The sequence below is a fragment of the Caloenas nicobarica genome, chromosome 4 (genome assembly GCF_036013445.1).
Source record: "Caloenas nicobarica isolate bCalNic1 chromosome 4, bCalNic1.hap1, whole genome shotgun sequence".
NCBI classification, from domain to species: domain Eukaryota; kingdom Metazoa; phylum Chordata; class Aves; order Columbiformes; family Columbidae; genus Caloenas; species Caloenas nicobarica.
The window spans coordinates 66045907-66073886 of NC_088248.1; the positions used below are offsets into that span (position 1 = coordinate 66045907).

Below are 27980 nucleotides of genomic sequence, written 5' to 3' on the forward strand. Positions count from 1 at the left end.
GATCATAGTCACATACTAGTGGAAATGTGTTTGTATTGAGTGTAGTTCAGAGTTGCCCTATATACCTTCAGTTTTCTTTACTTGCTGCAGGAGGGGTATTACCCAAAGACAGAACTTTCTGAGCACTCTTTGTTTAGCTTCCTTAGCCATGAGCCACAACTGACATATAAATTCACTTCCAAATTTAGAAATTGTATCTGGTTTTCTGTTTAACAAATCACTTGCTTTTTTCCCCCAGGATTTTGAAGAACTACAGAAACAACTTGACTCTAGACTCCAGAATACTGAAATGTCAGGAGCCCACAATTCAGAGTACCAGACTCTAGAAGACTTAGAAAGAAAAGAAAGAGAATATTCTGAGCACATAATAGATAATGTAACTTTCTAATTTTTCTGTCCTAACATTTTATTTTAATGTTATTCTTTCGATGGGTAATGCTTTTTTATTTTTTTAAACTGTTGTGTTGGCTGGTCCACAGTTAGTGCTTTAGGTGTGCATGAGTCCTGAAAACATTCTTAGGTTGCTCCAGCAAAGTATTTCCAGCTCCCTTTGGGAGACAATGAGGTTTTTATACGAACACTGTTTTATCACACTAGGTTTAGAGCTCAGAAGTGTGTATTACTTGTCAGATGGTAAGATTTATTTCAAGCCAAGGTATAGTCTGACTTTTAGGAATATTATCCTAGCACCTTGTTTTCTTCAGTCCTCCATAACTGAATAAGAAAATAATAAGAGAATATAAAACATTTTTCAGCTGAAATAATTACTAAGAAAATTATTACCTTTTAGCATGCTGTACACATTTACTTTAGCAAAACATTTTGCTGTAGCATCTCTGCACATTATAATATATTTACATGTTTTTTTGTAAAAAATGTAGTTTGGTAGCAGGTATTTGATTCTCAAAGGGAAGCTTGTTGGCTTTTTTTTTTCTCTCTGCACAGCAGTGTCACTGTGTCCAAATAGCTTGCAGGGTAGAAAACTGGGAGATTAAGAATATTCTGCATATTATTTTCCAGTAAACTGAGTAATCTGGAAGATTTTCTCCTTCTCAATCCTGTTTTTGAGTTTTGAGCAAATTCATTGCTGATGAAAATGAGCAACTGACTAGTCAGACTGATGGCTCTGTGAGCTGCCTGCGCTGATTAATGGTGGCACTTCAGCTCTGAACTAAACAGCCCATCCTCTCAGCCTTGTGCCTTTCTCATAGAGGAGTTAACAGTTTTTAATGTGCTTCACTAGGAATTTTCTCAGCTTTCTTGTGATTCTATGTGCCTTTCACTTTATAGTGGAAGTCCTGGAAATGATGGTGCCTCTGTGTCAAGTTTCTTTTGCAATTTGACTTTGCTCTTTGAAAAATTGATTGTTTAGAGTTCTCCAGTGTTAATCAATAAAAACTCCCTGGCAGCCTCGCTGAGCAACATGAGGCAGTTATTCACTAGTGGCAGTCATCATTCAGTCAGTCTGTCACTCTTATGCCAGCAGATGCTTTTCATCCATATTGAAAATTATTTCCCTGTGTACAGATTCGTATAGGTCAGCACCTTGAACCAATCCACTCTTCCCTCAGTAGAATAAGGGGTTTTTTTTGGCATATTCACACATACTATAGGCACTTATTTTTTTTCAAAACTCACAGATATTTAATACAAATCTTGGTGATGGATACATTTTCTTATCTTTATGTTTACTAGTAATCCCATTGAAGACCATGGAATACTCACAGTTGTGCAGAGTCATAAGTGTTTGTGGGATAGGAGCCTAAAACCAGAGATCACCCGCATGATAACATATCAGAATGGGCACATGCACTGTGCTGATACTGCATGAAGTACTTAATTCTAGTGCAGTTAATAAAGTGCTTATGTAGCATGTGGCTTTGGAAGGCTTCGATGATGCAAAATAGTGACAATTTTCAGTTTTCCTCTTTTAGCAAAAATCTCATTTGACTGGAATGCCTGCTCCTACAGCTAAATAAAATTCCCAGAAAAAAAGGGCTACAGCATGTTGGGTTTTGTTTGTTTTTTTTTTTTTTTAGTTTTTCCATGAATACTAACAACATAATAGGCTTTTATAGATGCAGAGGACTAACAACAAATTCTAAGCAAGCTGTACAAAATGACTGCATTTCAAAAAGTCAGGATTGACCTACAGGTTCTGTGCCATCAACACTTGTATCATCATACAATAAATAGGCTCTTCAACTTTGCAAGATGTTAAGTATAACCAATACTGAAAGCTGTCTGTAGTCTCAGTGGCTTATATCTCAGTAGACTCCTATGCCTTTCACTGTATTGAAATACTATATGATTAATGAGGGAACATGGATTGTTTTTTGATTCGTATTCCACAGATGGAAGATTTCTGGAAGCAGACTGACAAAGCCCAGCAGGTGGTTTTGGACCAATCAAAATGCTCAAGTGCCAAAGCAATAAAGATAGCGATGGATCTGACCGAGAAGATGATTGCTGTAGAAAGCTTATTAAGTGAATCTCAAGACTTGCATGCAATGGTAAAGTACGAAAAGAAATAAAAGTTGAGAGAGATTTAGTGAATGTGAACACAGAGCATGACAGAAGTATACAAAGTCTGTCAGTCCTGCCTCAGGAATGATGTAGACTGCTTACTCTGGTTGTCTTTCTTGGCTTTTTGCAGAGAGTTCAAATTCTGTTGCAGTTCATGAAGGGGGGTGACCTCTCTGCACTTGAGTTCTAATTCTCAAAATACCATTTGGGCAGTCATGTTATGAAAAAGTTATGTTAATGCAACCAGTAAGCCAGGAGCAAGAGCACTAGATCTATTGATGAAGGAGAATCATTACCCTGGGTATTAGGACATTTCTTCTTCTTTCAAAGTATTTATGCCACTTTGACTGAGAAATCCTGAATTAAATTTGAGGCTGATTCTGTGTGTTCAATGACATTAACTGGAATGGAAAACCCTTAACATCTCTTAGTGATATGGTCATAAGAGGGAAAAACGTGTTTATAAATGCATCAGCACTGTGCTTTATGTTGTGTTAAATCTAACAGATCCTTTATTTGCTTTGCACAGGACATACTGAAAGAATTACTTGGAATTTATAAGTCAAGGTTTTCAGAAGAATTTAAGTACATGAGGGTTGTTATTCATGTGGTCTTGAGAAGTCTCCTCAGTTTTCTGCATAGTTTGGGAATGAATAATTCAATGTAATGACAAGCACAATCAAAGACCCATTCTTATTTTCTGAACAGAACCTTTTAATGTTTGTTTCAGGACATTCAGGAAAGCTTATTCAACTGGGAGCTTATGGTAAAAATGATCGATTCACTGAAGTCCTATATACCAGAAGAATGCAAGTGTAGATTAAATATTGTATCAAATATTCTTGACCACTTAACTGTAAAGAATAATCTCTCAGTCCGACAAAAGGAAGAACTTTTAACTGATCTGCACAAGGCCTTCTGGGAACAGCTGGCAGATTTCAGTAATGGTGAGTACTTAGACCGGAGCTCATGGCTTAACAAATATGGGTGTGAGTTATTATTGTAGTAAGTAGTGAAAAAAGTATGTTTTCAGTTTTATACCCCTCTGTTTTAAAAAGGTATTGACGAATTGGCCAAGAACACTGTTACTATGAAGGATGGATGCTTAGAATAGTAACTTTGGCTTCAAGTCTTCTAGGTCTTGTTTCAGGCATTACTATGAACTTATTACTATGAAATTATTTCATGGATGTTTGCTTCTAAACTGGCATGCCTAGTTCATAGTCTTTACATAGGTTCAGCCACTAACATTGCTTAAGCAAAAACGTATGTCTGTTGTTGTGTTTTCTGCATTTTTGTCAAGGTTCTCTTGTTCCAAAGCAAAAATACCTCCGTCAAGGCCTTGATTTTGTGCAAAGTAGCTGTTTATAGTTATATATAGCTATATTATATTATATTATAGTTAGTACAGCCTATGCAGAAGGGTATTATCAACCTGCTGGTTTTAGACAGAAACGAAATGTGCTTGAATCTAGAGTGCAGCATTTTCACAAGAGTCTATGTTGACCTTGCTTATGAGCTCCTAGATACATAAATTAAACTGTACCTATAATTCACAAGCAGAACACAAAGCCTGCAAGACTGTGCTCCTAGGAAACAAACAAGGAAGTAGTAAAGAATCCAGTAATGTTTAAAAATAACTATTGCTACACTTGTTCAGATGACATTTTTATTACAGGCTTTGCTGTACTTTCAGTGCACTTTTAAGTGCTTTGTCAGTGCATCATCAGCCTGATAAATTAGCATGGAGAATAAATAGCATGCTCAGTGCTACAGTACTGTGCTACTTTATTTATCCACAAAATAATTTCTCGCAGTTAAAGCAGTTGATGTGATGGCAGCACAGCAGCCACAGATGGCTTTTTTCTTTTTTTGCATTCCCCTTTAACTGCCTGTGTCAGGAGTGAAGGTCTGGGGCAGGGTGGGTGGAAGAATAAAGTTGTTCTTAGATGGACGGGCAATGAGACATGAATTAATAGCAGAAGATTGTAACCACCGAATCCACTCTGTAGTGCGAGGTTCAGATAGACTCGCTAATTTATAAATCATTTGGGCTGTAGCGGGGATGGAGAGGGAAAGAACTCATTCTCAGATGTCTCACAGTACTAGCACAAAATCAGAGGGACCTTGACAACGTTTGCTGCAGGCTCCTGGATGTGTCACTTTGGAAGCCATGTATGGCTGCATGCCAGTTCAACATTATCTGAACTAGCACTGCTCTAGACCTTTTCTCCTCGCCATATGTTACTGCCTCTGCCCTTGCAGCAGCATTTGCATATCTGCAATTAGGTAATGAGCCCCTTCTGGACCTTCCCAAAGCAGGAGGGGGAAGTTTGGGGTGCTGCAGGTGGGAATCTGCTTCTTGGATTGACTCACTACCTTTGCATAAGCAGCAGCAGCGAAGGGGGTGCAGGGTGGTAGTGATCCAAAAACCTGATACATTTAAGTGCCATGGAACAACCCGTCACGTCTAAAAATACCATCAGGGTAAGAATCAAATTTGAAATCCTGCACAACAATTACTTGCCTATTTCACTCACTAACAGATTTCTGTGAGCTTATGTTGTGTGACAGTAGCAGATGCTACTTTCTCCCTGCAGAGCTGTGGTATCTAATAATTGGTGGTTTATGTTCCAGAATGTATCCAGCAAAGTAAAGACCTGATCTTGAAACGACTGGAGTGCCGTAGAAAGAAGAGAGAAGAGTTCAAACACAGACAGAAAGCTGAACAAGAGAGTCTCCTCAGTAAAACTTTTCATATTGAAAATGTTCATTATTTTCTTAAGGTGAGCAAGTAAAAACTTATTTTTACTGTTCCATTAGTTTTTAGGACCAAATATATTGCACATAGGAATTTGGGGGTCATCCTAAGAATCATGTACAGTAACACAGCTGTAGGGCAGGGTGAGATTCCCTGGTGCCTAGGTTTGCCTAGAGGCTTTTCCTCCAGTTTTCATCTTATCACATCCGAACAAAATGCCAAAAGAAGTTACTGCTAGATTGCATGCTTTGTAGAAAACATCTTTTACTCAGATAGTATTTGTTTGGTTCAATATAGAGAGTCTCTGGAGGAAAGTATCTGGCCTGCATTACAGAAGAAAACAGACTGTGCTGATCTAATTGCGTTTCTATGTGTGAGGTTACTGAGGCTCAAAAGACTATCAAATTTCACACAAGCAGAGGGAAAACTCATTATGATCACTGGTAGGAGACCTTAGAGAAGGTTTGCAATAGATAGCTTAATATGGTATGCAATGGCCAGTGTAACGTTTTCTTGGCCATGTTTTCTATAGAGCTCTATTTTTATTGTTCAGAGTGTATATAGGAAATCAGAGGCCTTAGCTGTAAATGCTGAGAGCTGCAAAACTTCTATAACTGTTGAGAACTACATGCCCAAGTTATTAAGAAATAAAAAAAAATCCTCAATTTTCAGGAAAATAAATAATTTAAGGTTAAAGTGGTTATATCCAGCAGCATTAAACTTTTGATGAAATCTAATAACAGACAAGTTACTGTATGAGAAGACTCAGATTACAGCTGGAGCAAACTGTCAAAACTTATTGATCTCAACACTGCAATTTTGTACTCCAGGGCCAAGTTTTTTAATTATATTGTATGAATTGGATAATGCAGTTATTGTTCCAGTATGCAACACTTGTCCGGCAACACCTCAGTTCAAAAAAAAAATGGTTTCAGGCACTTTAAAACAGTAGAGCACATTTTACTTCTTTGGCTTTTCATAACTTGAGGCAAATAATTCTATCACACATTTTTGTAGCCATTGAGCACTTGTGAATGTGTTTTCCTTATACACAGCAGTCAAAACTCTTGGATACATCCCAACCTCATTAAACAAAGCTTAGAAATTTTGTATTAAGACCTCTCCCCCACAAAGTTAGAGCCACACAGCTTTGAGGAAGAGATGCTCTATTCTGTACACCTTAGAAAGCTAACAAATATGCTTAGTTCACCTGTAGACTAACAATCTGGACGTGAGCTGGCCGTGTGTGCTTGCAGCCCAAAACATCAACCATATCTAGGGCTGCACCAAAAGCAGCGTGGCCAGCAGGTCAAGGGAGATGATTCTGCCCCTTTGCTCTGCTCTGGTGAGACCCCACCTGCAGTGCTGCATCCAGCCCTGGAGCCCACAGTACAGGAGAGACATGGACCTGTTGGAGAGGGGCCAGAGGAGGCCACAAAAGTGATCAAAGGGCTGGAACACCTCTGCTGTGAGAACAGGCTGAAAGGGTTGGGGTTGTTCAGCCTGGAGAAGAGAAGCCTCCAGGAAGATCTTATTGCGGCCTTTCAGTATTTGAAAGGGGCCTGTAAGAAAGATGGGGACAGACTTTTTAGCAGGGCCTGTTGCGATAGGACATACCTAATGAAAAAAGCCATGTTTACTACAGGGATGTGAGAGGGCACTTGGCAGTTTAAATCAAAACATGGCATATTTATGTATATGACCACTCATTAGTCTATAGAATAAGATGTTCTTTGTGAAGTTCAGTCTTCCATTACAGCACATTAGCCTGCCAACACATCACAGTCCTGGCTTGGCAAAAAAAATTGCATCTCTCTAAAACTTGTGACTAAGGACCAAATCAGGACCAAGCCATAGATCAGCTTCTTAAGCTGAGTGCCATCTGACAGTACCATGGGACATGGTGACCAACTCCAGTGCAAAAGCCCTGTACAGTGTGATACAGCTGTAACTAAGGTGTCTGGCTGTTCTGCACCTCACAGTACTGGCTATGATGAAGTGATATTCATACACAGGAAAGCAGGTTGCAAATCAGATCTTTTCACATGTTGTCCAGTATTAGGTACATACTATTTAACCTCAAATTGCTAAGGCTATGGAGTTTCATACTCAAGACTGGACATGCTGAAGTTAAGGTGGTAAGGCAAGTTTCATTTCCCTCTGAGTCATGGTTCCAGATAAACACTATTGTGATGATACATGGGAAGGGGTTCGGGGAAGGCGAGGTTCACAAGAAGCTATCAAAACCTTTTCAACTATTTAAATATACCTATTTTGTTTCTTTTAGGCTTATCATGGACTGTTAGAGAAGCATTGGCAAGCACAGTGGGAACTGGAGGAAGAGGATGACTACAAGAGCACAGAGACTGTTGCTGATCTCTATAAGGTGCCACCTCTAGTGATATGTGTCATTTACTAAAATAATTCTGAGGATCCTCTAATCCCACTACACAATGTCAGGCCTCAGGGAGGACTGGGGAATTGCAGGAGAGATCATGGTAGCCCTGGGAAGCAAGGCTGGCAAACCAGGAGGTGGAGACACGACAGTCTTCCACATTAGCTTGCCTTTTCCATTATCTTCCTAACACACTATATTTCCTAACCTCGTATTAGTCAGAAAATGCCTACGTGGTCTGCCAAAATGTGCTACCTGGGTGCCTGACAAGGCTGCTGTTGAGAGTGTACAACGTCTGGCATTGCTACCAGGAGAGAGGCTTCATTTATGTAGCATAATTATCTCCTCTGCACACGGTAGGATGATACTATTCTTAGTTAACTTCACCACATCTCCGAAAATAAACTTCTCACCTCTTTTCCTCTCAGAAAAATTGTTTTGACGCTATTTAGTTCCCTGAAATAAGTTCAGATCTTTGGTGTAAGTAATACTTTTACGTTTCTTTGTGTTACTGATTTGGAAATATGTAGACGTTTTATGCCTTTGCGTCATCTTTAATTATTTTCCGTCTGAACTGGAAAAATAAGATAACATGATTTATCTGATGAAGCCCAAAACTATAGCCAGCAGTGACCTTTAATTAGGCTGGAACTAATCACTTTCAGTTCAACAGGATCATTGTCATGATTAATTAAGACCAGATCAGGATGTTAAAGAAACTTGTTGTCCCTATCACATGAGGAGAAGATACCCACACAATCTTAATTAGCACTAATCCAAATGCACTTTTTCCAATTCAATTGATAAAAAAATAAAGCTACTGAATTTAGAACAAATATTTTTGCCATGATTTTATGTAATAGTGCAAGCAACAGGATATTTGAAAAGATCTACTGCTTTAGAGAGAAAGAAAAAGTTTGCTTGGAGGGCTGTGCCAGTGAATCAAGAGTAGATTAATTGTACAAAGCTATTTAATTTAAGACAAGTCAACATGTCTGCTGATACTACTACACACAGTCCATTCTTCAGAGTTCTTAAGTATTCCACCACCTTCCTCAATTCACATGAAGTCTCTGGAGACTAAAGAATTTTTTTTTACCCTGCACAGTTACACCTCATTTGTGAAATTATATTCCTTTATTGTGTACTCTGCTTTAGTGACACTAAGATCAGACTCAAAATCCTATTTCTTTCAGCAGTGCTAGCTAAATTTTCTTTTCCATTAAAGAAAAATCAGTTTGGGTGAATTAAGTGTTTCTAGAATTGCCAAGTTGCCAGGAGAGCTGCACAAACTTGAACTCTGCCAATTCACCCAGCTCTAAGCTGTTATATTCCATATTATATTACAGCTGCTGTCTTATTCCTAGACCCAAACAAACACTGCCAGACATGAAAAACTGCAAGTATTGTGATCCAACTGGCATCTGTTGAATGAGGGTCCACAGAGCAGAAGTGCAGCTTGAACAAGAAGCAGCCTTTCCCTGGGCATCAGGGCTTTGCCCCTCCACTTAGTTTCTCTGGGTTTCTGCTAGGGAAGAGCTGCTGCTACCAGCCGGGAAGGCAAGATACGCATGGCGACATTAAGGATTTGGTTAAACATTCTATTGTTCACTTATTCTCCATGTTTCCATAACTGCAAGCATGTGTTACTAAATAAGTTAGAAGGCAAGAAAAGAAATTCACCAGTAGACAGCTCTGTTCTTCTATCCTAGTAAAGAACAGCTATGCTGGTTCAGAAAAGTGACCGTTTGGAGTAATATCCAATAAGTTCATGTACTCTAACAGCTCCACTGTTAGAGAGATGCATAATGTCCAGTTAGCTCAGGCATACCTTCAGCTAAAAGCAGTTTCCAGCAGCTTTCAAAGCATCTGTTGTAGAGCATACAGGTGCCTCCATCCTAGATCACCTTCCTAAGCCATCCACCTCTGTTTAAGTACTGTGTCAAAACTTGCACTGTAGATGACAAACCAGAATAAACTGTCAAGAAAGACAGGCGGTACATAGTTCCCAAGGGTTACGCTCTGAAAATTCAGTCGACCGAGTGCAGAAGCCCAAGTTCCCAGCTGTCGCTCTAAGCTTATGGTCCTTAGCTGCTTTATTTGAAGGCCATTACACTTTTTTTTTTTTTTTTTAACCAAGGGAAAAAGACCTTGCAAGGTCTTATATGTGATAAAAGGTTTAGGCCCTCTGTTCCTCCTTCAGTTGTGTGCTAGACTGACTTATTTCAACAGTTACCTGGGTTTGTCCTAGTATAAACACTAGGGAAGCAAGCCTGACAGACTTCGTTCCATGAATAAGTAGAAACATAACTTCAATGCAAGAGGCGATATTAAAATATAAGGGAAAGGTCACCGTTTGACCAAATGGGGAAGCAGTTAATATCCTGGGGACAGAAGAAAAGATATCCCTTACCTGTAAGTGCAGCTCACTTGTGGGAGAAGATCCATACCTTGTTCTGACAATGTTCTTCTAAGCCCTTCCCAAATTTCTATGTGTTTTTTATTTTTTCATTTTTTCTCCTTTTAAACAGTTTATGAGTTCACCAAGATGGATATACATAACGCTCTAGCACTACTGCAGCCTGCAGTGCTACAGTACATCAAAGAATTATCCAAATTGATGAATAAATATGTAAAAATGCAATGATCTGGAAGCTGACTGTGTTTGCATAGAATAATTGAGTAGATTTGTTTTGTGTACACATGAATAAATTGATTAAAATTATTTAACCAAGGTCAATGGAATCTGTTGATGCCTGAAGTGAATGAACAAGTTATATTTGGAGGAGAGTGTAGGACTTTTCAGCCATAGCAGTGGATTAAAATAGCGCGCTGTAGGTGAATTATCTGTGTATAGACGCAGGGTCCGTAACTAATTTTTGAGGTGCAAGCTGAGGAATGGGGGCAAGTGATTTTGATTATCACGGTATATCATAACTGAAGGAAGAATTGCGTGAGAGGTAATTGAATGGCTCAGCCTAATATTTTCATAAACACAGTCTGGAGAATTATCCCATACACAAGGGATATTGCGTCGCAGTAACAATTCTGTTTTGACTTGAGTAGTTTTCAATTGCAAGAATTTTACCGTAATTTTCTTTTACAAAAAGTATCCCCTCGCCTCCAATATATCTTGTTCTGTTTCTTATGATCTCTTGAAAAGATGAATAGCTAGCTGCTTGCAAGTCTTTCCCAAGCATAAGATGTCAGATGTTAATCAACCCTTAATCTTTTCTTTCTCCTTTTTTATCTGTGAACTGCCTGCTTATTCCAATAGGGAGGGGAGAAGTGAAAAGAAGTTGGTGGTTAGCAGTTCATTACTAAGAAAACAAACATGCAGATTGCACAAAAGGAAATCAATTAACAGCTAAAGATTACACAGTCTATGGTAAGATAATTATTTTTCCTCAGCTGTAACATCAAAACCAAAAAACCCACACAGTTTACTGTCATTTATAATTCCTCTTTGCTGATAGCAGCTCACCAGAATGTTATTTCATTTGACTTGACAGAACATAGAAATGCACAGAAATTTAGACTAAAAGCTATTAAGTAATGAATATTATCAACAGGCAAGGAATAAACATTTTATGAATGGATAAACATGAATGTGAGGTTGAAGCAAAGTATTTTATTTTTTCCTTTGTTAATACAAGGGGAAAAATTATATTTGTCAAAATAAATAGTACAGGTTGTTAGAGACTTACTCGTTCGTTATTTTCCTTATGTGATTTCATTAACATGAGAGATGGTTAGGGATACTTTTCATGGAGGAGACTGCATTTTTAGATATCCAGACTTAGTTGCTTTTCAAGGTGAATCATCCACAGCTTGTCTCAGGTGGAAATTCATATCAAGAGACCTCCAACTCAAATGCTTACTTTTGCAAATTTTGCCCTATGACTTACCCCTAAAAGGCTAAAAGACAGTATAATCTAATAGATTAAATTTGTGAACTCCTACCATGCAAGCTCAATCTAGTTCTGGGCTTGGGGACTGATTAAATTTGATCTAGTCATTTCAGTCAAAGCTGGTACAAGATGCATGATATGGATAGCCTTCATTCTGACGTTTGCTTCTTACCTTATTGCATAAGAAAATGTATTTTACCACTATATGAATTCACAATTTATTAGTAGTTAGATTTAGTAAAGGATATAACGTTGTCTAGAAAGGCACATTTCTGAAAAGGAAGTAGAGAAAGAGAAGATTGAAACAACCTTCTCCATAAATCAACGACCAGTGAGGGGGCAAAACTAGAATTTCAATTAACCTTCTTTTTTAATGCATGTAAATAGAACTTTTTTTTATTAGCTCATGCTAATAAAATACAGTATGGGTTGGCAGATGAATCTCTTACCTCCTAAACAAGTGCCCTAGCCATTAAGCTTCTAGAGATCCATGCAAGAGTGTTCTACAGCTTTGACCAGAAATCTTAATTATTATGATGAAATGCTGTTGTATCACAAGGTAACAAATAGCTGTCATAAGTTCACAGATGGCTATATGGTTGCCTCTTGGAGATAATATATACTAGGCAGTGGCTGGCATTTAAAATAAAGTACAACCAGCCTTTCTAAATATATTTTCCTGCTTCACAGTTTCATTATTCACTTTATTTTCATCTGCATGTAGAAACCTTTTTATCATTTGGGTTTGAGGGCGAGCATTAATATTGTTATTTGGTTTTGTGGTGAAATCTGATAAACTGTATATTTCCCCTGGTTTTTGACAAAATTATATATTTGTTGCCTTGTTTGAAATGCAGGCGCACTCTGTTTCAATCTGAGCCCATTTTATTTCTGCGTATACCTCGTGGTATTTCTTTATGCTTGATGAATTTCTCTGGAGATTTTTTAAAAAGCTTTGAGATTGACTGCCAGGTACTACAAACAGGTTCATTCAACATTGCAATCAGCTATTTTATTAACGGAATCAATTTGAATAAATTTCATTAAGTAAAAGTCCTAAAAACAAGAGATGGCTTTTCAGGAAGCTTGTAAGGACTATTTTGTAGGAGCTTTAGTCCAAAAATAAGATCCTGGAAGCAGCAGGATTTTTTGAATGGTTTTCTTTTTTTCCTGTGGAAAAAAAAGCTTTATAATAGGTAGTGCAATGTCCTTGTTCGCAGACTTTATTACTGTTTCAGATCAAGTACATTCCTTAGAATACAAATAGGTTTGAACTATTTTGTTAGCTTGAGTCGCTTTGGTAGAATCCAATCACACGTGCAATATTTCCTAAACGTAGAGTTACCATTTCCCCTGCCAAATTTTACAAGGCCATTTGACTGCATTTTTTTCAAGTTCTGCATTAGACAGTGTAGCCATCGTATTGTGCCTGTGGTGTGTCCTCTGGGTAGAGCAGGCTGTCGTGTTAGGGGCTGGAGTCTGATGTCTGTATGATTATGTCTTCAGATTAAAGAAGCCAGCGGCCAGTGGTTCCGTGAACACTGACGAGAAGTTAGTATTTTGATATTCATCACTGACAGTGGTTTGTTTTGTGATCCTGGACCACCGATGAGACCAGTAAAGGCAGGATTGGTGTCCTACACAGAGGAGAATTTCTACCAGAACTTTAAAGGAAAGTGTTCAGCCCTGTCAAAAACCACCATCCCAGGAACTTGCAGCACCTGACCAGGCTTCCTGTTGCTTTGCATGCCAGTTTGCAACTTACGTGAGTTGTAAAGAACATACTGGTTAGTCCTGCTTCCCCTCCACGTATTCACCCAGGAGTTTTATTTTTAAAGGGACTGTTGATTTGAAAAACTGCTCCTGGAATTCTAATCGCACTTTCTTGTCCTTTCCTACACCAGTTTCAGCAGAGGACCATGAAATATTTTGCAAACAAATAGTTAAGCACCCTTGATCTAAAGATAACTTGGCCCATCACGTTAATGAGGTGATGTAGGTAACTACTTTTGTAGGAATAGGACCTAGTCACATTTTTCCTGGGTAACTATCTACCCACTCTGGTAGTGCCAAATGAAGTGCACAATATAATTTGAAGCTGCAGGGAGTGCAAGCAGAACTCTGTTCACTTGGTCTTTAAACAAAATGGCTTGAAGGCAAGTAGCAAAATACCTTCTTTATGTTCTGTGCAAAAGATTTCCTAGTAAATAATACAGAACTGTCTGTGTGCCAGAAAAATGCTATCAGTTCTGCAGCAAAATGTGTTGCAAAGTGATTTAGCTACCATAGGTGGAACTCTGTTTAACAATAGAGTTCCTTAACACCCTGCCTGAGATCATTTGAGATTGCAGTAGAAATGCCACAGACTCCTCTAGACTGCTTATAAACTATTTCAGATCCAAGAGGAATTCTTATATCCCTGAACACCCAGTAAAGGCAGGAGAATTAACTTGTCCTGAAAGGCTGGTAAAGCTCAGGAGAGAGCTGATTTACAGAGATAGAGTGACCGTTCTTTAAATGTTGTATGGGACATGGAGATTAGAAACATGGGTTCTTTGAGCTTATATTAAATCCCAGCATTTGGAGGCTTGAATTTTAAAATAAAAAGCAGCAGAAAAGAAAATTCAAGCAAACCATTTTGGGAAAGTGTTGGCAAGCTAAACCAGGCCCACAACTACACAGGTGATTAAGATGGTATAAATGTAACAGGAACTGGTAACTAATAATTTAGTAGTAGTGGAGATCAGCATAGGATGTAGCAAACATTACCCCAATGATACTATCATGTTCAGATTGTGAACAATTGCTAGAAATGGGAGAAATGTTACCAGAAATAAAGTATCCAATGGTTGAGTCTTTAACTGATTCGCACACTTACATCCCCTACCCGGTTTCAGGAAATCTGTAGCCCAGTTCACAAGAATTCAAAACACTTTGAGATTAAACAAAGCCAATGGGCATTGGATTCAGAAAATCCTACCTGCTTTAAACAGCTAAGAGTGGAAAAAAAATCAAGATAGCTTATCTCGAAGGTGTAGTGAGCACTTCTGATAGTGTTGTGCCTCAGTTTTATCCTTAAGAAGAAGTTACTGCAGGAAGCTCTTAAGATAAGCTATGTATTGTTTGTGAAACAGCTCATTAATCTGGTGATTAGCATCCTAGAGGGATCCCAGGAAGAAAATAATAATTTAGTATTCAGTGCACAGTTTGGATATTTTAAAAACAAATGAAAAATATGAAGTGAAGATTTTTAAGAAATCTATCCATTCACATTGTGTTGTGTATTGTGGGGGTTTTTGTTTTGGTTTGGGGTTTTTTTGTCTTATTTTCTCTTTTATGATACCACATGTAGCAGTTGGAATGGATTCTTAACAATAGCACATTATACCAGTGTGTCTCCCAGAAAAAGACAAGTCGACTAGAACTTTTCATGTCTATGAGGTGCAGATAAATAGTTTCGACATTTAGATAAATACCAGTGTTTCTATTGAGAGGTTCCAGATTTTGATCACTTAAGAGATTGTAATTAAACCGATATTCAAAAAATGGCAACAACTAGAAGGCTGAGCTTATTTTTGCAAGAGGAATGCTGAAAAGAGTTTTAAAAATATTAGCTATATTGTAAGGAAAAGAAAGAAGTGTGTTTTCAACAGGGCTAACACTGATTTACAATGAAAGCAAAACCAAGTAGGCAATAAAGCTTTTCGGACTGGTAAGATCACATGGAGCTCACACAAAAATAGCTCTTCACACTGCTATTATGGTAGTATGGTAGTGTCCACGTGACCTTTCTGATGTGTCTTTGTTTTCTCTTTTCTGCTGGGGAAAGCTACCTGCCCTCACACCTCACACCATCCCAAATTGTAGCAAGTTTGCAAACACAGCTCTTATCATCACTGTGTATTTGACAGTGAAATTATGTGTTTTGAACAGACTTCTTAGCTTGGATGCCACCTGACTAAATCGCCCCAACTCTTCTTGAGAGTGAAACAGCCTCAGGAATTGAAAAGCATTCATATGGGACTGATTTTAATAAAACTACCAGAAGGTGTTTGTTTTCCTAGGCTTGAACCTATTCTGCATCAGAAGGAATTTGAGTAATTCTGTCTTTCCAGAAGGCATTGAAGAGTATCATATTTCGAAGAAACAACTATTAAACATGACTAGTGTCAGTTTTGTCTAACTAAGTGCCATATTGTTTCTTTTAACTCTTCCTTCTTTCTTGCCTTCATTGATTTCATATCAGCACCTTTGAAAATGTGCCTATGAGGTGTTGTGCTACACCAGATTGTTTCCACAGCAACCTTCAAAATAAGTGGTTTTACACTACATTGCAACAGCCAGTAAAACAATATATTACTTGTACTGTAGTCGCATGTGAGCAACAGTTAGGATTCAAGTTCTCGTGCTCATGCCACTGTTGCATTTTAAATACCCTTGTGTGCCTTGAACCAAAACATTTAAGTTGCATCTACAAAGCCTGGTCTTTTAAACTCAAGTTCTAGTGGCATTGGATTTTAGCTCTAAGGGTCGGTCAGTGGCCCCGTGTCTTCAGTGGGACATGGTTCCTTCACTGGCATCCTGGAGACATGCGATGAAGCAGCTCCAAAGGTTCACTTTCTCACCTATCTGGCTCTATCTCTCTTTGTCCCTCTGTTAGGAGTTGTACAATAAAGCTTCCCATGCTTTAGCGGAGCTGGTGACAAAGCTTTTTCTTCAGACCCTGCCTGTTGTGACCGGTCTTTCTGTAAGAGAATGTGAGCTTCTGAAAGAGGAGTGGCAGGAGAATTTGGTCCCTCAGCTGGAGAAATGGGAGACCCACCACCAGAGACGCTGGAAGCTTTACCAGGAACAACTATTGCAAGAAAAAAAGGTAAGACCCATATTATGTTCTGGGACCCCAGGGTCTGAAAACAGGGATATGGAAAAAGATTATCAAAATATTTATCTATGAGGAGTATTTTGTGTATAAATACACAGCCCAGGCGCAGACACAAATCCAGACTCGAGATGGGTAGTTTGACCTGCAGTATAGAATGAATATTTATGCTGTGCGTGTAGACTTGCATAGAAGAGTCAGACAGTAATTACTGAACATCTGTCCACAGTGTTTGACAGCTTTGTCAGCACATAAACATTTTTTGGCAGCGCTGCTATCTGATGTCCTTAACTCTTGAGCATCTATAGAAGCAGTTCAAAAAAACCTTCATGAGGTCTTTTTGGAGAGGGTACATACGAGTATAGTTTATAGGAAAGGCGGCCATTTTTATGTATTAATACTATAATAATTAGAAACATATAGGACACTCTTTATATAAAAGTTATTCTTTACTCTGAGAAGATTAAGAACACACATCCAGCTTTCCTGCGCATAGGAGGCATTAACACCAGAGGAGAAAAGCAACAACAGTGAATGTGGAGGCAGGTGTCTTCAGACTTAGGCTGGAACTCAAATATACCTTCAATTTATTCATGCAGAGCTATGTCTCTATTAACACAACTTTGAAGACTGACAGCTTAGTCAAGGAAAGACCTTCCATATACGCAGGTATGCCCCTTCACAAATGTCAAGTGTGTGCTGCAACATATCGAGCAGGGGTGTCAAACTCATTTTCACTGTGGGCCACATCAGCCTTGTGGTTGCCTTCAAAGGGCCAAATGTAATTTTAGGACTGTATAAATGTAACTACTCCTGCAGAGACTGATGTGGCCACCATTGAAAATGAGTTTGACGTCCCTGATTAGAGCTTCCTAAATAAAAGGGGGTTTTTTTTGTCTCTATATTCCTTAATCTGGAGTTATACAACATGGACCTCCCTGACTGACCACTGTTGCCAATGAGTCTGCTCACATGCTTTAGGTTAAGCATGGTCATTTGTGTTTTCTAGAACTGCTGTCTGGCATTTAGTATTTGAATTTGGCATACCTATACATTCAGTGGTTAATGAAACCGTGTCTGACCTCCACTCTTTTTTTTAATTTATTTTTCCCCTTTTTATCAAGGATGAGATCCAATTCCAGACTTGATAAGCTTAAACCTCTAGGTTGCTGTTTGTTTTCATGTTCACTAAGGGTTCACAAATTGCCCGCCCTTGTATGTGAATGTTCCAAGCAGCCGGGACTAGTAGGTGTAGTACAAGTAGGTGCATGGAGCCCAAAGCACCATGGTGGTATCTGCTGTCATAGAAAACCACAGTCCAAGAAGGAGGAGATTCTGGTGTGCAAGTTATGATTAGTCTCAGAAGTCAGAGTGCACAGTAGGGCACCTCTGGTCTCGTCTTTCCACTGTCCCATTGAACCCCAGCAATTGTTCAGGGCCAGAGAGGATATTGTTTAACAGCTAGGAGACTCTCCACAGAGGAGGAGATCTCAGATGTAAAGTTTTGTTCAAAAAATGCTGTTTATGCTTTCCTCTGTTACTCTCCTTGGGAGTATTGAGTAGAGAAACCACACCCTGGGTTTTTTCCTCAAGGGATTAAAAGGATTAGTTCACCCAGTTGCTGGGTAATAGCTCTCTGGGCAGAACTGTGTGATGGATTCATTTTATGTGAATTCAGATGTTCCAGTTATGCCCAAGCATAGGTTATTTAAAATAGAAAGTTGACTTCCCATCACTTTCAGTGTACCGTAGCATTCATAATACAAAGCAGATGGCTTCCTAGCTGAAAAAAACCCCCAAACAAACAAAACCCCCCCACACACAAACAACAACAACAAAACCACAAATCAACAACAGTAAAGGGTTTGCTGACATGATTAACAGTAATTAATGATCTATAGAGGAATTCACTTAGCAATGACAGAGTTCTCACATTGGTCTCTGGGTCACCAGCACTGCAGTTGGGCTTTATTCAACAAAAAAATTTCCTGAGCGGCAGACAGAGCAGTCCTAAGGAGGAGTGATTCTGGGATAAATTCCTAGAAGAGACAAGGGTTTCTTCTAGGGGGAAAATGTGTGATCCCTCAATACAATATTCTTTGCTTGAGCTTAGGTAATCATAGATTTTTTAACTTAATGCATGTGGCTTTTTGGAAGTGGTTTGAACTAAACTGGAAAAAAGTCTGCTATATCTCTGAAGAGAGTGTGCAGAGAGATAGCTATTCCACCAAAGCTAGGCTGGCAGATTTTCTTTATAAACAAGTCTGAAAAACATCACACAACTCATTAAATTACATTCAAATGCAAAGTGCATCTCTTGGCCCTTTCCTAGCATAAATGCAGCAGCATGCACATTTAAGCAATAAGCTGGCACTTGCATCCTACAAAAAGGAGCACTTGGTTTCCACCTTAAGAAAAGAAGAGAGATCAGGCACTTGTAATATGTGATCATGTCACTTAGGAGATTCCATAGATATTATGGTGCTGAGTATGACAGAAGATCCATAAATCAACATTTATATTGACAGGCCTTTTAATTTGTCGTGCATTTTCCAGCAGAAGATGTCTTTCATTTGTCTCTTGATAAATGTACTATACTAAGAGTTACATAGTCACTTGCTTTACAGACTTGGGAAATCTAACACCAGAGTGCTTTTCACCAAGGTATTTATGTATGCTTTTCAAGGTGGCTCAAAAAGACAGTTTTCCCATTTACTTGCACTGCATTATTTTTTTTTAGTTTTATCTTTCCTAGCATTTATACATGTCTGGAATATGATGTCCTTTGGGGGAAGAGAATCTCTTTTACAATTGAAAAGAAAAAATCAGTTTCATATTTCACTTTTGTCTTATACACTTGAGGAAGTGAGTGAGGCAAATGAGAATAAATGACTAATGAAGATAAATTTTGAGCATTTTCCCACATAGCCACTACCTCATGATGTCTGTAGCCCAGCTCTCCTGCCTGGGCAGTGGTTACAGCTGCACCAGGATGAAGTACTTGCTTGGCATTCAGTGTGCATCACACCCCATCTACAGGCTGTTAGGAAGAAATTGCTTTCCTTCTATTTCCTGAGAATCTGTCCTAAAAATGTCAAACTGAGAGCTGCAGAAAAAAGAGTGAGCTTATTTGGGTCTAATTTGCCATTATATCTGAGGTCTAACTTAAAATGTTTTATGGGTTTCATTACCTACCAAAGGCATATTCCTCAACTTTATTGCCAGAGGGTAATGCTTAATGTTAGCAGTGCTCCAGAAGATCTTGTAATGGACTTGTTGCCAGGAAGCAAAACACTGAGAAGCTTACAGAGAAAATAGGGGTGAGGACATTTCCATCCATTTCCACATTGTTCCTTGACACCCAGAAAGCTGAACCAGTATCTGCTTATCAGTTTTATCAGTTATCAGTTATCTGATTATCTCTTCATTTTATACTTATTTTTTCATAGCGATTGGAATGACTCTTCAAGGAGCCAGACATTCCTTGGAGCTTTACTCTCTTATTTATGATGCATTTGTCACTGATGTTGCTGGTCAAATCCAGGAATCAGAGAGCCCAACCTCTCTTCCAGCTGCTGAGTCTGTGCAGCAGCATCATTTTCTCTGCTCCATACTGAGCTGTCTCTGGGCAAAGTAAGACCACCCCAAGAATGGGAAAGCTTGGAGAGGCGCCTGGTGACTTGACCTAGCATTGGAAGACTGGTGAAGCACAAAGCCTGACCTTTCCAACCAGCTTAATGAAATAGTTGCCTCTAATTTGCTGGCTTTCAGCTGTATATCAGCAGCCTCAAATTAAAATTCCCAGAGGATCTTTGCTGTTGCATTTGTGCTTGTGTGTGAAAGTTCTTCTGGTATTTCAGAGGCGGAAAATACCCAGCTCCCCATCCCAGTGAGCTGCTGAAGTGTTGCTTCCAATAAAACATACAATATTCTCTTTATTCCCAGCTGATCCCTCCCTTCTTGATCATCTTCTTAATAGCTTTTGAGACAAAACACTGGTTTAGTATTTGGTCCAAACCTCAATCTTCTTTAATTATCATCCGATCTTAAATGTGTATTACTACATCTCCTCTTTCTTCTCTTACTACTTACATGGCTGATGTACTCTGCTCTATTCTGAGCTTTCCATAGGTCTTGGGGGGAGGGGAAGGGGTGGTGCAGTGAAGAGGCCTTTTATCAATTTTGTGTACAGCCTACCTTAAATGCACTTGCTATGGAAAAGGTGACTCATTCTTTTCCTTCAAAAGAAACTCTGTGTTCACCACTACAGAATTAGACTGTTTCTTCATAGACAGAAGTAAACAGAGACTACATTCCCTGTCTTTGATATCATTCTGAGTGCCTTTTTGGATAGGATGTATCGATAGCAGCAGAGGTGCTAAATTTGGGGTTCTTGGCTGCAATATTATATCATTTACCATTCCAATTGTAATTCAGAAAACATCTCCCATCTTGATGATCTACATCAGATTTAATCCACATGCTGGTTTAGAGTAGGTGTGCACACAGGCCCTTCTTGAGCAACTTGTCAGTGAATAACCATGTCTCCAAAAATGCTGAGAAGTCACATCTGAGCCACGAGCAGACTCTCATTGAAAATGAAAGTGCTTCTAGAAAGTAAAAAGTCATTATGAAGCCTTCTTCTAATTGCTGAGACATTAAAATACACAACGTGATGGATCTATGAGGCATATGCAGAGAGGTGTGAAACACTAGGAAACCATATCCATAGAGCTGCTGAAGGGCAACACTGATACAGTTATTACTTCAAGTGAGTATTTGCCATCTGTCATGATGATACCTGGAGACCTGATAGAGTTTAATGTGACACTTGCAGGATGCAATCAGAGAGGGCACTGTGCTCTGCTGTACTCTGTGATTTTTAAGAATTGCCTAGACTCAAATCAGTGGAAGTCTGGCTACACAGGTACATCCTGCAGCTCTTCCCGAGAGCGGCCTGGTGGGCTCCCCGGCGCTGTGCAGACTTTCAGGCTGTGCTTCTCATGCTCAGCTGAGCTTCTTCCATCTGTCATGTGTTGTTGGCTGGCTGCCCATCATTCTCAGGCATCCTGCTCAGGAGCATGTGTTTTGGTAAGGTTTTCTGCATGGAGAGGGTCAGTTATATGTGTTGCTGTGTATACCGCAGAGAAAGCACCATCCAAGAAAGACATTTTTATTTTAAAGGCAAAGGCGATGTGGTTTTTGATGTTCTGCGTTTCCCAGGGGAGTTCATTCTGTGCTCACAGGTAGACCCTCTCTCCTGCACAGGTCACTGCTTCCCAGGGAAAAGATTATCAAATCCAATAGGAAGGCCCAGTACCACCCCTAGTTCCTAATGCTAAGGATTTTTTCATTACATATCTAATTCTTTGCTAGAGGTGTTGATCTAGTGGAACCTTGCTGTCTGCAATAATAGAAAATTTAGTCCTTTGTGTTCTGAATGAGGCTAGAACATGAAGTGAAGCTGTCAGAGAGCCCGAGTATTATATTTAATTTAGAGCTCTGCATACATCTGCAGGCAACCTGCATTTATCTAGCTGCCAGTGTAGCCTAAAATATACTCTTCATCTCACAGTAATAGAGTTTGGGCCTTAAAACCATTTAATTTTACAGCTTATTATTAATTAAATTCTGGCAATATGCTAAACAAAATCTAAAGTCCGTATCTCCACTAGTTTACAGTCTAATGGCAAATCCATCAAAACATTTAAAGATTAAATTCTTTGATCTAAATATCACCCTGAAGGAGCTGTAAACTTGCAGTCTACGCACCTAATCATACAATCTCCATCTCTAACTATTAGCACTGTGTACTATACACAAAAGTGTGATGGAAGATGATACATTCATTTTGTTCAGTGAAAATAAAAACTACATTCTCTACTACCGAAAAAAAAAGCCCACTGCAACCTGCTGATAACAGTCGATGCACTATTTTGTGCCATATTGTTTTTTTTTTTTTCTTGTTCTTCTGTTGCTGAAACCAGAAAATCTGTAGGAGACACAGCTCAGGGCTGATCCAAAACAGTTGCAAAGCCTCCCTTTCTTTTCAGTGGGCTTTGTTTAAGAATTTGACCATTGAGAAAAAAATACTTCTAAGTAGAATAATTTTAATTCAGCATGAATTTTTTTCTTGATTGAGGAGGATGATTGTTTTTAGCAAAATAACATCAAATAACCCCCTGTTTCTTAATATGATGACTGGAATGACTGGAATCAGAGTACCTTATGATTGTATTTTTTTTCCCCCTGCTTTTAGCTATGGCTAAAGGAATATGCTCTGTCTGCTGTGATGCAGAAGCACCTGTCTGAGAAACAAGAGAAGATAATTCAAGGTGTCATAAGCAGACTAGGATGCCTCAGTGATGAGTAAGTTTGGTTTTATCAGTAAGCAGTGGGGCAAAACTACACTGCTGCATGCACAGTTAAAAACTTGTGTACATTACGTTGTGGAAAGCAGGGTTGAGGGACTATGAGCATCTTCAGACAGAGAGGCAGTTACTCTAGTTTTTGCCTTGAGTATCAAAAAAAAAAAAAATCATGACTCCTGGTAAGTAGAAAGAAGTGTCAAGTGGTGTGCTTTCTTTGTATCTGCTCCTAGGTTTGTGAGTGATTTCTAATCTTGAATCAGCCTCTTTTTGTACTCTGTGTGTCACATTGAAGTTGGATATCCTTCAAGATAAAATGTTCAGTCCAGCATCATTCAGCTCTGCCTTTGCTTTCTGCTACTACAATACCACTGACCATCACTTTGCATGATAATGACTCTTCTCTTGCATTCTCTTGTCTGTATTCACCAAGGAAACTTCTAGTTTTGTATCATCTTTCTAGAGCTAAACATCTTTTTGATATAGATACTTCTCAACCACAGTTTTTCCTCGTTTTGATTAAGATATCGAATGACTTAATTCACCAAGATCTTCACATTACCAAGGATCAAAACATTTGAAGACTTGTCTATTTGGAATATCGATATTATTGCCATTGCACTCCTTTATTTGGCTCTACTTTTCAGTTCAGCCTTACATTTTCACATTCTGACTTCAGTGTTTCCCAAGATGCAGTATCTAGAATGCTCACCATGCCTTACACGTACACAAAAGTTACATAGAGGCACAATGTCATCCCATATGTGCACAGAGATTTCACTTGCCTGGTCCAGAATCAATTTCAAAATTTGCTCTCTATTTAAAATTCACCACAAACTTGCTCCAGCCATGTTTGCCCTGCCAGCTAACACGAGCCTCTTCAGTGTCTGTTCAGAGTGTACCTCCTTGGGAATCCAAGATATGCTGCCTTGCATTTTCTTGAAATAACTTCCCTGTAGTTCTGATTACATGCTCTTTTCATCTTATTTCAAGTCTGCTATTAAAATAAAGCCCGACTTTCGTTATGTAATTATAGATGATTATTTCTCTTTTTTCTATTTTTACTTTAACTTCAGTGTGACAGAACTAGAAGTTTATCACAGCAATTTCCATTTTTACACCTGAGCAGTTTTCCAAGGTGTGCTTTGTACAAGAAGACATTACACAGAGTGAATAGTAACTCTTGTCATCTTTGAGCAATGACTTTGCTGAACATAGGTGTGCCAAATCAGCAAACAGCTTAGCTGATTGATTTTCAATGGTCCTTTTTGCAGGTCTGTTAACTATATATTGCAAAAACACCAACTTCTGCTGTGTCCAGTACTCACAAGGTTAACCCTCCGAAGACTTGGAATGGCAGCCCTGGCTCGCATGAGAATGTCCAGAAAGAAGAGCTTGCTTCAGGAACTGAGAGAGCAGCACGCCCTGCAGAAGGGATCCTCCCCCTGCCAAGATGAGGACCAGTGGCAGCTACAGAAGGCAGTGGTAGGTACAGTGTCTGGGTGTTTTTTCTCTAGAGGTCTCATATGCTATGATGTCTGGCATTAGAAGTAGTCATAGAAGATATCAAAAAATAAAAATGTTTGACTTCCAAATAGAAAGGAAAATATTCTCTGTCAAAAATGCACCCACTGCTGAGGAGGTCCCTGCGTGTGCCTGTTTTAGTTTGGGCAGACATTTAAAATTCCCAAATGCCTTATCTACTGGCTAGCTATCTGTGATATATGTTATCACAGCAAGCATATTTAGCTAGTTATTCTATATGAAAATACTGTTGAAAGAAGGCATGCCAACATCTATAAAGGACTTCTATGCAAGTTACTGCTTCAGGGTAAGATAAGCTCCAGTTAATTCTGCTAGGGATCATAATATGCACTTGAAAAGTTCTTACTTGAGCATCAGAAGAAATTCTTCCCTCCACCAGACCTAGCAAGTTCTTCTCTAGTGTCATCATTTTAATTCTTTTTTCTATCTCCTCTATCCATGAGATGCTCAGCATCCATTCCCCTGACATCCTGCCAAATAATCTGGCTCCTGTAGGCGGGAGAAAGTTTAAAGGATTTATAGACTTGATATTCCCACAGGTTGCTTTCAGATCTGTTTGTGATTGGTTTTTAGGGTTAATCCATTAAGTGTTGTCAGATATTTACTTACCTGCATTGGATATTTACCTAGAACAACACAGAATTTCAGATTTCAACCTCAGAGGACCCTGCTAGCAGGTGTCAGTGATAGCCCCTGCCCAACCCACTGCTGCTGCGCATAGGGGTTGAACCCATCCAACACTTTGCAGCTCTGTGCTCCATGCTGTTGCTATGTAATTAGCTGAGAGATGATATTTTGTGTCCCTGTAATTCTGATTTGCATAATACAAACCCCAATTCTCCATTTGGAAGAGGAATAAGGAAGTTCTGTCTGCTGCCATTTTCATATTCGATACTTCTATTGAAGTAGTTCCTGTTAAGTGTGAAAAATCTCAAAATCTTATTAACCTTCAGAAGAAAGAAAATATAAAATAATAAAATACAGATGCATATGACTACATTTCTCTTGTTATGTGCTTTCCACTAATCCTTCTGACTTAGTTCCCACAGGGACGTTATTTGATACAATCACCATGCTCCCTAACAAAAATGAAATGTCCCCAGATATTACCATTCCTTTGGCCCCTCTCCGTTCCAGCTTCTTTCCAAGGCCAGCCAAAACCCATCTCACAAAGAAGTGCCTAAAAATACACGTAATAAGATTCTTGCTGCCAAAGAAGCAGGGCCAAGGTGAGCAATTGTGAAAAATCAGAGAACAAAAGGTGTTATAAGCAACCTCCAAAACCAGAACCAATGTATACGGAGTTAAGGAAAAGGTTGATTTACAGACACTTGACCAGAGTTTTAGACATACCATGTTGTTTGGACTAAACTTACTTTGAGCTTGTGCCAATTTTAGACTGGCAGACAGCATCATGTCTAGCTGTTGGTTTCAAACAAAATGTAAAACAACACTAGAGAATCCTAGCTTGGACATAATAACATGACATTGAGTCTCTTAAAAAAATTAGAAACGGTTTAATGGCATTCCAGCTGTCTAAAATAACACCAAAAACATATGTCTGAGCTATAAATAAAGGTATCAGAATAACCCAGCATTAATAGGGACATCATTATTTTCCACAGATAAAGTTGGGCAGATCAGGGTTTTTTTGCTGCTTCCATTTCTTATTTCCAAGGGTGAATCAAAATAGGTACTGTCGAATGCCCCAGGATAATTTAATGTCATTTAACTTTAAATGAGAATATAAGAGGGACATCAGCAACTCAATAGAAGGCAGTCTATGGAAGACTAATACATGTAAAGAAGACAGAACAGGTCATGCTGGTGAGTGTATACTATTGTGTGCTAAAAAGAGTTTAGAAGGAAAGTGGATTTTAAAAAAAGCATAGAAAATGGTGGCAAGAGTGGTCTAAAGACCTCAAGAGACTAGAACTCTTCAGCCTAAAAAAGAGGTGTCTTCTGGAATAATATAGGTTTTAAAACTGACATAAAAGATGTGAATAGGGAACAATTTTTCACTTCTTTCTAATAAGAGAGCACTGAGCGAAGCTATTAGATGGCAGTTTCAAAATTAAGAAACGTGTGGATAAGCTGTAGAACTCATCACCAAAGGATGCTATAGATGCCAAGAGTGCAAATGTTTTCCAAGTGCTGTTAAACACATTCATGATCTCTCCCAAGGGCTATTAAGTACCAATATACCACCTTCTTCTCAGGTAGACCCCACAGAGTACAAGTATTCCAGGTGCATAACTGTGTGCTTGCCTTGTTCCTGTGCACTTTATCGAGGCATCTGTAGTTATCCTTTACTGGACTCAGGATATTTGAGCTAGATTTTTCATATTTCTAATAGACATGAGACCAAATTCAACAGTACAGAATACAAAGATGGGAATATATCACTTGGAGATGACCAGTGGGGAAAAATGCAGCTGTTATTGTATGTATCATGACAGAGGCAATAGTTTTGTTGCAAGGGCGAATGTGTTAAGTGACTCCACATAAACTTCCTCTGGAAATTAGATTATTCCAAGTATTAAAACAGTAACATTCTCAATAGGTGTAGGACTTTCTCTTGAAGCGTAGCTGAATAATTTTGTCAGCGTATTTAAATGGCAGTGCAATCTTTTTGTCTGATTACCAGGAGTCCCACATTCTGGAAGAGGAGGAGAAGCTTGAGGAAGAAACGCAGCAAACCCATTTAGAATTTCACCAGCAGCTAGTCACAGAAATTCAGGAAGCTCTTCATTTTCTTCAGCAGCACATGGAGCAGGTGATTGGGCAGACACTGCTGCAGCATGCCCGACGGGAAGCTGGAGAAAAGAGTACAGATGATGAACAGGACTTCAAGGTATGGAAATGTTTGATAGCAGTTTTCCAAACAAAATGAGTGCTACTTTTCTACAATGGAAGGCAATTTCATTTGTGCATTACCATATGTCTAGAAATATTCAGCAGGAGACTGTGCTGTAACAACCTGTGTCAAAACTGAATATACTTTGCAAAGTATTTACAAACTAGCACTTATGTAGAAGTACAATATTTTCTAGTGACTTGCTATAGCAGCCAAAACAAGTTTTATTAAGCCAAACCCAGGAACATAAAAAATATTGAGAGAGTTCTTGAGGACAGATAATAGCAAAAATGAGGAAGAAGTGGAGATGGTTATGTATTGGTGAAAGTTTTATGGTTAATTAATAGTATTTGTATATTAAAAGCTTTATTCATAGACAAATAATTAAATAAAAATAAAACTTGCTTCACAGGTGTATAAAATTGTTTCAAAGTAAATATTTGGATTTTCTCTGTAATGGAAAGTTGTAATAGAGCTACATATATATTGGTTTAGTTTGCTGGCGGTCAGGTTGACAGGTAGAATGGGCTACAGAAATTGAACAGATGGGAGAATGGCCCATTCCCAGATGGAGGTGAGGCACATTAGAAAGATTTTACTGTAATTTTTAATGTTGAAATTTTCCATGGATGAATAGAAATACCAGTTTTCCAGCATGTCAGTCTGCCACATTTTTAAAGCATAAAATTCACAATTTTGTGTGCACATACAAAATTAGATTGGGTCTTCAGTCTTAGA

General features: G+C 38.8%; 1 protein-coding gene across 2 annotated transcripts in view; it reads left to right on the forward strand.

Annotated features, from left to right (window-relative positions):
* Positions 1-27980, forward strand: part of EVC (EvC ciliary complex subunit 1) — a 49782-nt gene that overhangs the window by 12056 nt on the left and 9746 nt on the right. For both annotated transcript variants that reach the window (XM_065634805.1, XM_065634806.1), the window contains exons 7-15: positions 239-376; positions 2355-2513; positions 3257-3473; positions 5164-5312; positions 7575-7673; positions 16254-16466; positions 22732-22841; positions 24115-24325; positions 27033-27239. In XM_065634805.1, coding sequence (XP_065490877.1) covers positions 239-376; positions 2355-2513; positions 3257-3473; positions 5164-5312; positions 7575-7673; positions 16254-16466; positions 22732-22841; positions 24115-24325; positions 27033-27239 — 1503 coding nt within the window. The remainder of the gene's footprint in view (positions 1-238; positions 377-2354; positions 2514-3256; positions 3474-5163; positions 5313-7574; positions 7674-16253; positions 16467-22731; positions 22842-24114; positions 24326-27032; positions 27240-27980) is intronic.